Consider the following 12,564-nt stretch of genomic DNA (forward strand, 5'->3'; position numbering starts at 1 on the left):
ATTAATACCTTGCCAAATCGTGTCATGCTTTTGAAGATATTAAAATTTTTATTGAGGCGAATCCGGTGTGGTCTTTTTCTTATATTTAATAATCATGTTAAATGAAATAATTGAGGTATTATTTTATTTTCTAGTCATTAAAGATGGGTTTACAGCTTGGCCATAAAGGGATGACAAAAAATGAGGGCGCTATATTTTTCGTATCTGTCACATTTTTGACGTAAGAATGCTGAAGTATGGCAACAATTTTGTAGGTATGGAAAACTTTTAGTTCCACTCATGAAATTAGTAGGTACTGTTGTACGAAGTACTTACTAAATCCATGGTTCCACTTTAATTAATTTCTACCCTTTATGGTCAAGTTGTACGCCTGTCCGTTTGCTGGGCAGACCATAGATATTATAAATTTGACCCAAGAAAAATAAAATAAATAAAACAAACGGTGTGAGCTAAATAAAACCGTTTAAAAACATTAAATTGGGGCGACACATTTTCGCCCGGGCGGCATAAGCCATCTCGGGCAGTCACTCTCTCTGGTGGATTTTTTCCAATTCAATAAAAAAGTAAGCACTTCTTATATATTTCATTAAATTCACGTGTGAATCCAATAAAACTTTTCTGAACATTTACTCCCGACTTGGTCAAAGTTACGTTATCTAAGGAATTATGAATCCAATTATTTGACACTTGAGAAGCGCCATACTTGTTCGCAGTTCACTCCGCTTCGGTAGTTCACCGACATTGCTGGTTTAAGCACCACAAGCAACCTGGGCGTAATTTCTGTGACGCCCCTTATGTGTAACTCTATGCTTCGAACTATTAAAGAGGCGCCGATGTAATGAAATACCTAATAAACATTTGAGCGCCCAATAAAAGAGCCTGGCCTGATACAAAAAGAGGCACACAATTGGCTATTTGACATAAAATACATATATAAAAAAATGATAATTAAATGTAACTTTAATTGAATAGTTATATTTACATGATTTAATATTTTCTGTTCTCATTATCATATCCGGAATGGTTTTCGACTCCAAAATCGTGACGTCATAGCACTTCACTGTCACACAAGCTCCATATATATTTTTTGTTTTTGATGAGTTGGGACGGCGCCCCGTTGTACACAGCGCCCTGGAACCGTGTAGTGGGACCGACCCAATCACTCTCTACCCTAACGCCGCTACTATTCACCGATTCGAGAAATTTCTAACGGGATGAACGATCCAAAAGATAATTTCGCGTTATCGCGAATGGTTGAACGAGTGAACGAACGAACGAACTATGTGATAATGCTGTTCGAGTTTACAGAAAATTGGTTTTCGATAAGCGCCGAATTGGATACTTAACATGCAGTAGACAAGTTATGTTTTTAGTAAATTTTGCAAAATGTTTTATCCTCCCTTATGATATTCAAAGTTTTTTGTAAAAACACTCATACTTTATTTTTATGGTTGAAATTAACTTTTTTTTTCATTTTCAGTTCACTAGAGCTCAAGTGGCCTGAAATATGAAAGGATATTAAAATTTAAGTATTAATTCGTTATTTAGTATAATATCAAAGTAGAATCACTTTCTTGTTTGCTATTTTGAGACCTAAACATGAACAATGGCATTCTATTATACATATCCATATGTTGCGCGTCCGTCTGTCGACCTTTAAAGGGTTGTAACATGTAACTAAATTATCACAGAATATTAAGCATTATTGTTATACCTGAACTGATTTCATCAGTATGAAAACTGTAAAAATATTGTCAATTATATTTAATATATACAAAACACGTAAGTTAAACAATCGTTTACTAATTTTTATATCTACTTTCTACATAAGTACTAATTAATTTTCACTATATTAAATACAAGCGGCTGGCGGTAAATCGATCAGTAGTTTTTGAGTTTATTAATTTCCAACAAAAATACATTTTTTTTTCTCTATATTAATATGGATATGGATAAAATACTATGGACTAGTAAAATTGGAAAATAAATGATGTGACGTGGCATATTACATTCAACACCATTGAGTGAGGCATTTTTCATCCGAAGAGGCATAACCTCAACTTTTGCCAATTTATGTTTTCCGTATATCGTCTATTCCCCTCATTCCTTTTATCTATGGTACCGAAAAACGTCCATTTCCACTCTTTGTTTCCAACCGAAAATTGTGCAAAAAGCATTCAAATCTAGACTTTCGCCCCGGCTTTTGTTTTGCACTTATTGGCATGCCGTAACTCTTTTAATTTAGCTAACAATTTTTCTCGTCTGCATGACGCGAACATATTTCACAGACCCTACAGAGTGCAGGTGCGTCTGGCAGCTGTCCGTAGTCTTGATAATTATTTTTTACTACTGATAAAAGGGTTTGCGTAATCTGTTAGGAAATATTACTTTTCCCGCTCGAAATCTAATGAGGGAAATGACGTTACTAAGTAACGTTATTCTTTGCTATTTGTATGTATAAAGAAATTGGAAGAAATACAGTAAAAATATTGTACTAATAGGGTATTTTTTACTAAACATTTTAAAATATTTTTTTATAACAACTAGCAGAATAATTTACAACGAAAAAAGAAAATTTCACAGTAACCTTACATAACTAAAAATGATATTACAAGAAAAGTCTATTTCGAATGCTAAATTTTATCTAAATCGGTTCTGTAAAACATTTAGTTACAAACATACAGACAAAAACTAAAAAATAATAATATTGGCTTCTATGAACCCTGTAAAATCACATATCTAACCACACTCATAAATTTTAAGACCTAGAACAGAAAGTTAATTTTTTTTATTAGATATGTAAAGATTTTGATAGATATAATAATGTTATTATAACTACAATTTCATATTTTATTTTAATTACACCCTAAGCAACACTTTGAGAAGAGTTTAAGAGTGAGTTGCACCAGTAAATTTTGACATTAATTTTAATCTGTGTAGAAAAACGCAAAGCAATACCGCTGTCTGTCTGTCCCTCTCCCTATGTACGCATAGATCTTTTAAACTGCGCAGCGGATTTTGATTCGGGGTTTTTAAAGAGCGATTCAAGAGGAAGGTTTATATACATTATAACATGTATAATAATGCTTATACACGTGCGAAGCTGGGGCGGGTCGCTAGTTTTATGTAAACGTCGGTACCGCGCAGGTTAAAGTCAACGTCAAAGTTGGGCGGTGCAACCCACCTTAGAATATTTTTCGCTATCTTACACGCCAGTTATATTATATTATCCCCTGTGGTGAACACAAGTTTATTTTTATCTGACTTTAGACGAAGTATTTATTATACGAAAATGGTGTAAGTGATTACACCCTATGCTTTTGATGTTGGTGCTTTAAAAAAAGCGAATAATTTATCATATACTTACGATACGACTTTCGTGAAATACTAACTTGTATTTTTTATACTATTATGTTGATGGGTGGTGTAACGGTTAAGACGCCCGCCTGTGGATCGAAAGGTCCCAGGCTCGAATCCTACTCATGCCACACGAGTATGTATACCAATCTGAGTCATCACCATCTGCTTCCGTTGAAGGAAAACATCGTGAGGAAATCGCATACTGGTTGATTATTAATTTATGTGTCAAATGGAGCAGGCAATGGCAAACCACACCATTAATAGTGCCAAGAAAGTGTTTGTGTTTGTTTCACTCCACGTAATGACCACGATCCTCAGCCATGAGGAAATAGAAATATGTAGAGACATTTCATTTATTCACAGCTTGGTGCTATTTTTATTTTTTAAACAATACCGAATAAAGATTAACTTGTAGATTGTAGAATTTAACTGGTATAATCACAGGTTTATTGGAGAAAGACAAAGAAAATTACAAGTATTGGTGAGCCAATATGGAATCTCTATTAGAATGTACAAGAATATTATCTACAAACTCTTAGAACGAGTCATACAAATAAAATTTAAATATACTTATTAGGAAATGCCCCCTTTCTGTTGGCCTTCGGATATTTAGTTCACACCATCGTGAAAAAGTATATTTTGGTCACCGAGTTAACTTGACAAAACGTACTATTATTAGTAGGCTATTCAATGTATGGACAAATTGATTAGGTACTTTATATCAAGTCGCAAACAATGTTCGAACGTATAGGGATTACCTCTACGGTCACAGTCTGCGACGAGACGGGCTTACGGTGTATAAAATAGACCAGTCAGTTTAAACAATGGATAATACGGCCATATTGCTGTGTTATACTATGTCAACTATGTGTTACGTAGCATAGAAACAAATGTCTGTCTATGCTTCTACCATTTGGTCCTGGCAGAAGGGGCAAATTCGGAGAGCATATAAAAATATGATGAATGTTTAAGATTCTTTGTTCAAATCAATTGAAGTATTAAACATTTATTATTGTATTATCTCAAGGCTGATAAGGCACGTGCCACAGTGTTAACAATAAGGATGCTGAAAACCGTGCGAAGTGGAGAAGAAAAATTAAGGAAGCGGACCTTGGAATCCGATGCTTTATGACTGTGGAAGGAATGTATGATGTACATCTCTCCTTCTCTCGCTCAGTTGAGAGAGAAAGATGATGATGAAGCATCTGTTGTATTTACTTTGTGATATACATATGTATTTGACTGTGATAACATATACAATAAGTAACACACATATGAATGACATCGCGTTGTTGGTACTCTTCAGCAATCGACACAGCGCTCCCACTTCACACCCGCATTCGATATGTGCAATAATTTCGTGTATTCGTATCGCAGCAGGATTTGGACGGCATTGCATAAAATATCCAGAGTACAAAAAACCTCTTAAACAGTAGTATAAAGTAAGATCGAACGAATTTAAAAAATCAAGGCAATTTCTGAACAATGTCGTTGCGAGTGTCTCTTCCTGACAAAATGTATGAAACAAACACGTAATGCACACTGACATAGGTCTTACAGCTATAAAAATAGAGAACAATTTTTTTTTTTAAATTTTTTGTCTGTCTGTCTGTATGTATGATCACACTTATCTCTGAAAGTACTGAACCGATTTACTTAAAACTTTCACCAATTGCTTTGTTTTAACTTAGCAAAACATTTAGTTTAGTTTATATCATCAAAATCGGTTTATTAAAAAAAATATTTGGCCATACAGCATTAGGCAGGAGCCTAATGCATTCAATCCATCGCTTCCCCTACTTATTTTCCCATTCAATTTAAAATTCTACTCTCATATATTATCTCTCAGTATAACAAGTATATACTATAATATTCATTTCTATTGTAAGAAATATCCCATCTGTTCTTTCCATACTTGCACGTTGAGTTCCGCTGGCACGCGCCGTATCGGCGACTGTCACCGTCGACGCCGGCGGCTTGACGGAATGAGCTGGAAATGTTTAGGGTGGGTTGGCTAGTTTCACTGAGTACATTTGCCTGTCATCTCTATTTGCATCCGTATATCTATGGGCATAAAACGACTTAAAAGCAGCCAATCAGCAAGCGAGCGTTCTTGAAATTTTGCATACCTACAGTATGTAGTTTGAAGTACGGAGAAGGACATAGGGTACCTTTCATCCTAGAAAAACAAATATTCCCGTGATAGTTTTATTCTGTACCCATGTTCTGTACATTGTAAGCTCGCAGACTTGAGATTTTCACTATACATACATACATGGTAAAACACTATTTGTTTGTTCCAACTTGTAAGTAGATAATTATTATCATCAAATTAATTTATTTATATAGGTACTTTTACATGGAACAATATAGTTTAACAAACAAATAAATGTCTAAGGTCGATAGATAGCTTCTCTATATCAATATCCTGGCCTTTGAGCATGTTTCAAGAAAATATAACGTCGAAAGCAAGTAAAAACCTGACTTCGAAGAACAGTTTACGCTCGCGGAAGTTGAGCTTGCTCTGCTCAGGTCGGAAGTAGGAAGCGTCACTCACCTTTCCTATCCTATGCTGTCGGATATCGCCAACGACATTAGCTTGAATTTCCACTCAATTTCGCTAGCAACAGCAACAGTCAATTTCAGACGTTGGAACCTATAAAACTACGTTAATAATGTCTGCAGGCCTACCATCAACTTTTTACGGGACGATTTAAATGTGCAGTGTTTAGGAACCTGAAATGAATCGCATGAGTATTAAAACTTGATGTAACGAATTTGCGATAATCAGTTTAGGTCCTAAACTGCTCCTTCAGTCCTATTTCTCATGGCTGATGGTCGTGGTCATTAAGTGGAATAAAACACACGTAATGACTTTTCGTCTACATTATCAAATCAATCAATCAATCAATCAATCAAATCATTTATTCATATAACAATAATAATTGTGTTTGAATATAAATAGAATACAAAATAAAAATTACAAAAAAATATACAATTAAACTTAAAATATCTAACAAAACTTCGATATATGCAATAATTTTTTTTATTTGTTGAAGAAATCCTCTATGTCGTAAATGTTTTTGGCAAGTAACATATTTTTCAGTTTGATTTTAAATAAATTAAAACTGATATTTCCTCTAAAATCAACTGGCAGTCTATTAAATAATTTAACCCCTTGATAGTACGGACTATGCCTGACAACATTTAGACTGGGTATTATATTAGAAATGAAGTGTTTTCGTCTGGTTCCTTCACGTACGATTTTTTCTTGTTCCGTTTCTAGTTGAGGTAGCTGTTTTTTAAAATCAGTTAAGACCACAAGCAAATACAGACCAGGTACCGTTAGTATTCCCAACTTTTTAAAATGTGGTTTACAAGAATCTTGTGGTGATATTCGTACCATAGCGCGTATAGCCCGCTTTTGAGATACAAAAGCTCTATTTATATTATAGTCATAGCTTTGTCCCCAGTATTTTATGCTATAGCGAAGCCTGGACTCAACTAACGCAAAATATACCATTTTGATCATATTAGTTAACGAAAACTTTAATGTCTACTAGTATACAAAAATAACGTTGACTATAGGTACTCAATGTCATTTTTGTATACTGACATTAAAGTTAAGTAGGTGCTTAAGTCAAATAGAAAATAATTTCCACGAATAGCCCACGGGAACAGTTTGTCGTACATATACGTCCTTCTACGGAGAAGGACATATATAGGAGTACGGACTCCTAGATATATGTATGCGAATGAGAAGATGAATGAAAGAAGCTGGAAACTCCTTGGAAACTTTTTCCATCTTAATCTTGATAAATCGGTCTTCAAAGTTTTCTCTTATCAATCTAAGATCGGATTCTCAAAAATAGTTCATTGCATCGATGGCACGATCCATCACAGATTTCTTTTTTTATTTCATCTGTAGAATTCATTTCGCAAACTATAAAACTCTAATTTCAATGTCATCTTATAATGGATTGAAATGTCTGAGAACATCAAAGACATATACGTTACGGTCTACGTACTAAACCAGTCAAAGAATATCCTCTAGCTGTTTTGAACTAAAACAGCTAAATAATGACTTAAATCTATCTCTCTCGTCTGAGCTATTTTACGGTTGTTTACTCAGCCATTGAGCGACGGAGCCTAGAGTCCGCTTTCCTTTTTTTTTCATGGCATCCAAACAAGTTGCTTATAAATTGTCTTATACATTGTCTTATAAAATTGTCATATAAATTGTCTTATAAAATTCTTCAAATAATAAGTGATCGGGGATCTCCGAAATTCTTACACTAAATTTCTGGATAGAGCTATTTTATATTATGTGAAATTTATGCTATTTTACATTATCATCAACATCATTTTAGTCTATTTCCGTTACCATTGCGTTTTACATTTGGCATTTTTTCTATGTCTATGTCTGGGCATCATAATGATTGGCAAGACCATGGATTTCCACGGGCAAGACACACTGGTAAATAAACTGGTTTTCAGAATCCAAATTATTTCTGCTTATTTTCGTTCTGTTTTTTTTTTATGTTTTTAAATGTAAAATTCATTGCGATAAAAAAGCGATTGCGTGCGAAAAGATCTTTGAATTCTAGTGACGTTTATAAATAGCTGATCTAGGTTCTTAGTAGAATAGTGGTCGTTGTAAAGAAAAATGTAATATAATGTTGAACAAGAAAGGTGGGCAAGCTACGATTGTCTGCGGGGGAAGCCAAGGTAGGATTTGTCTAGACGAGAGATGACAATACGAGAGGGCTTTTATTAGATTTTGATGAGTTGGTGACGTTCAACGGTTTATATCTCACTTCACTCCTGTGTCGCATCTAGGAGTTTTATTGCTCTGTGTGATTTAATCATGGAATTAAAAGTATGTACTCTGTCGGAGTACATACTAATTCCATGGATTTAATAAATTACAATGTGATTGTTAAAATACTATTTATGTGTAAGAAATGATAAGAAGATATTTCGCTTATGTCCTTCTTCGTTCAAAAAAAGTTATAAGAACATTTAAGAATATCTGTGGCCATTCAGCCTTGTAGTCTGAAATTGCAGTTGAGGAAGAAACCGGAAAACCCTACAGCCGAGAGTATGTAAAATAAATAAATAAATAAATAAATCTATTAGGACAAATCACACCGATTGAGCTAGCCCCAAAGTAAGTTCGAGACTTGTGTTAAAACTACTTAGTATGTGGTTCGGATAGAACTATTTTCTGTATATTGTTACGAGTATGTATACAATTTTTGGGTAGAATAAATAAAGAAAAAAATATATTTTGCTATGATCATCGTTTCCTGTCTAGTACGTTATGTAAACTATTTCGATGTTTACTGTTTTATAGATTGACAATAAAATTACTTTTCATTCAATTTGTCTTTGTTACTCTGTCATTTTGAATCCTCTGGTTTAACCACATAATGTGACCATGTTCACATAAATCTGTAAAATAATATTATAATAATGTTCATCAATATGCCTGTTTAGAAAATTAAAAACAAAAAAATGAGCAGCCGGCCCCCAACTAAACGTCGCAGGTCCCGAAAATCCAGCCAACCTGAACGCCTCATTCTGATGACCCCTAAGACAAAGGACTTTATCCAGAAGATCTGCTATAAAAAAACCGCTTCTATCGACATGACCCAGTATGGTTTTATCACTGAAAGTAGAATGGGACCGATCAATGTTTACGTCAAACCATTGAGAGATCAGATCCAGAAGATTTTAGGTTAGTTTTTGACCGCGTGATTACGCGGGATCAGCGCTTTCTGCCGCGATGAAAAGTACTCACCCAGTCCATCTGTACACTACTAGGTATTAAAAATTTTGAAGAGTATGCTTTCTGAGGATATACTTACATTTCATATATCATCAGAAAATATGATTAAATATACAAATATAAATCTTAATGCAATTTGACCACCAACATAAAGCTTTTCTCTAATATATTTGTAATGTATTTTGTATAGAAACGTCTAACACCAAGGAAGTTAAAACAATGACTTCGAGGAGAAAATCACGGCTGCCATCGTCGCCGCTATCAGGTATGAAGAATTACTTCTTATAATCTTAAAAAATATAGTCAATAAAAATATTGTGGCTTGTGGTTCCGCCCTAGAATAGGACCACTCTATATACACTCTATATTCTTCCGAAAATGTACGAGACGGCGAAGAGACGGGGCAGCTGAAACGCAACAACGGAATTCTTAAAGAATCTTCAACATTTTTTTTACTAGCGACTCGTCCCGGCTTTGCTCGGTTATAATCATAGTCATAAAATATACCCTAAACCTTTCCCAGGAATCACGCTATTTATTAAATAAATCCGCATCAAAATCCGTTGCGTAGTTTTAAAGATCTAAGCATACATATATAGACACACAGCGGGAAGCGACATTGCTTTATACTGTGTAGTGATGCTGATCACGGGTTTCCTGGCCTCAAATTAAATAAAAATAAATAAATATATTAGGACAAATCACACAGATTGAGTTAGCCCCAAAGTAAGTTCGAGACTTGTGTTATGGTATACTAACTCAACGATACTATATTTTATAACAAATACATATATAGATAAACATCCAAGACCCGGACCAATCAGGAAAAGATCATTTTCCATCATGACCCGACCGGGGATCGAACCCGGGACCTCTCGGTTCCACTGAACCTTACCACTGCGCCACCGAGGTCGTCGTCAAATTGGGTCGAGAATCTGCAAAGATGAGAGAGAGAATAGTTGGAAAGAATGATAGAGAGTTAATATGAACTGTCAACGTCTGCGCAATTATTTTGAGAATTTGTCTTAAGTATTCTTATAACTTATATATTAATTTCAGATCCCACCTACAGCAAACTTAACGAATCAAAAACTGACCCATCTCAACCCAGTATTGAATCTCTAAACAAATTCATGATAGCTAAATTACAGAAGAAATCCGTTGTATTTTCATTGTAGACACTTTCTAAAATGTTATATAAGTAAATAATAATAATGTTATATAATTAATAATAATAATATTCATATTTATTTCAATAATAACTAATGTATGAACATGTATTTATAATACATTTAATAAATATTTTATAGCCCGTGGAAGTCTTTTTTTTTTAGCATAGAAATTAACTAATCTTTAGAACAATTTAATCGACCAAGAAAAAAATTCGAATAATGTTTACCTCATGCTCTAATTAACCGAAACAAACGAAATATCTGAAACAAAAGATTTACTCGCAAGCTGCTGTATTATTATACACTCAAAGCGGATATAATTATATGTAGCCATTCATTGTTCCAGGCAATGACAAAGTCGTGCATTGCATGTAATCAGGTTATGATCGATTCTAGCCAAAGTTTAGCAGAGTAGACACCCAAAGGTCCTATCAAACGATCGATAACTATCAATTTATCGATAAGGGTACTAATCACGCGAAGTAACATGAGGCTATAAACTTTCCCTCATCAGTGAAAAGTGAGGCTAGTCACGAATCATTGGGTAATGACGCGACGCGCGGCCGTGTAAGTCTGAAGACTTACACGGCCGCGTCAACAAATAATTAAGTCTAGAGTTTAAAACTCGACATTGAAATGTCGAGTTTTAAACTCTAGACTTAATTATTTGTAGCCATAGTTTGTGAATGTATTGCGCTGCTACGGCAAGCAGAGATACAACTGCCAATTAAATTATCTGTAATTTACTTAGTGTCTGTTAAACACTAAATAAATTAGTATTTTTATGGAAAGCATATCCTAATGGTTCACCGAAAATCGACTCGCAATTAAGGAACCACTACACGGATATGATTTTTGTGAGCTTGTATCGATAATGAAATGTTAAAAAAAAACTTTATTACAACAGGTACTACTGGAACAATTCGTTTTCACAGAAAAATTTAGGATTTATAGAAAAAAAGTGAAAGTGTCACGACATTTGGCATTCAGCCGCCAAGCGTATTGACAGCAGACGGGGCGCGATTACTTATTCATAAACGTTCAAAACTTGGCATCGCGCTACCGCGCCACCACGTACGAGCATTATGTACAGTAGTGCATCAGAAAGGGTTATTTTTGGATGGAATAATGAGTTTTTGGACGATGTTTTGCAACCCGACCATTAGGATGTACAAAGAATTATATTCTTGTAAAATTTCACAATCATTTTATAAAATATAATTCACACTAGCGGCCCGCCCCGGCTTCACGTGGTGGGAAGTGGAAAAGAAAACTTGCAGTTTATTGGGTTGTTCACCGCTGAATTTACTATTACTGAACGGATTTCGATGTAATCTGGTACACGGGTAGATTATACTTACCCTGAAATAGCACATAGGCTATTTTTTAATTAACCATTCCTACGAGAGCGAATCCCCGGACTGCAGCTTGTTATAACACCTGATTCTATTTGATCGTACACACCTATAGCATCAAATATTGGTTTTTCACTAGAGTTAATGGCACTGAACTCTGCTGTCGGTGTGAAATGATACTATGACCCTACTCGGTGAACGCCCGTATGTCTATCAATCCAAACGCTTCATATCAGTTTGTCGACTATATACTGTCTCAATAGGTCGAATTCGAAGTAAAAATTTTAAATAATACTGAACCTTAAAAATTTAAATCCAGATAAAATATTTCAACTTAAACTTTAATGTTAGAGAAACCAACCGTATAAGTAGTTTTTATTTACGAGATTATTTCTCTAAACAGGCATCCTCACTGAGCGACGACATGCTTTACAATGCTAGGCGTGGTAAAATATTAGCGTTCGTGGTAAATAATAAGATTATGTTACTCCTGTGACCAACATTAAAATCGGTCCAATAGTATTTTAGTTTATTCGTTACAAATAAAAATACAAATATTTTCTCTTTCTAACATTAGTATGGATTAAGGCAACAACAACCAACAGCATAGGCCGCACGAAATATAACAGACGTTTGATATTGTCGAGTCGCAGCGCGTCGCACTGCATTGTCGCGTTTCTGGCCTAGCTAGGACACTAAGTAAGAACTGAAGCGAGATTTGCGTTTGAGTTCTGGAGTTTTAAAAACTTTATGAATAAATAACTAGAATTGTCTGTGGAGGAACAATCGATGAGAATAAAAATAAAACTAAGCGAAATAAGAACCCTTTCGGAATATTTTATTAGTTATGCAGTTTTAAAAATGCTTTCTCGAGCACAGTGCATCA

At 34.6% G+C, this 12,564-nt stretch overlaps 1 protein-coding gene across 1 annotated transcript; it reads left to right on the plus strand.

Moving 5' to 3' along the window:
- The first annotated feature begins 8,658 nt into the window (after positions 1-8,658).
- Positions 8,659-10,458, plus strand: LOC128676534 (uncharacterized). The gene is made up of 3 exons (XM_053756687.1): positions 8,659-9,100; positions 9,342-9,416; positions 10,211-10,458. Exons 1-3 carry the CDS (start codon positions 8,878-8,880, stop codon positions 10,327-10,329), a joined length of 417 nt encoding a protein of 138 aa, XP_053612662.1. The 5' UTR covers positions 8,659-8,877; the 3' UTR covers positions 10,330-10,458.
- The last annotated feature ends 2,106 nt before the right edge of the window (positions 10,459-12,564 follow it).

This window comes from Plodia interpunctella, chromosome 16 (genome assembly GCF_027563975.2).
Source record: "Plodia interpunctella isolate USDA-ARS_2022_Savannah chromosome 16, ilPloInte3.2, whole genome shotgun sequence".
In the NCBI taxonomy this organism is placed as follows: domain Eukaryota; kingdom Metazoa; phylum Arthropoda; class Insecta; order Lepidoptera; family Pyralidae; genus Plodia; species Plodia interpunctella.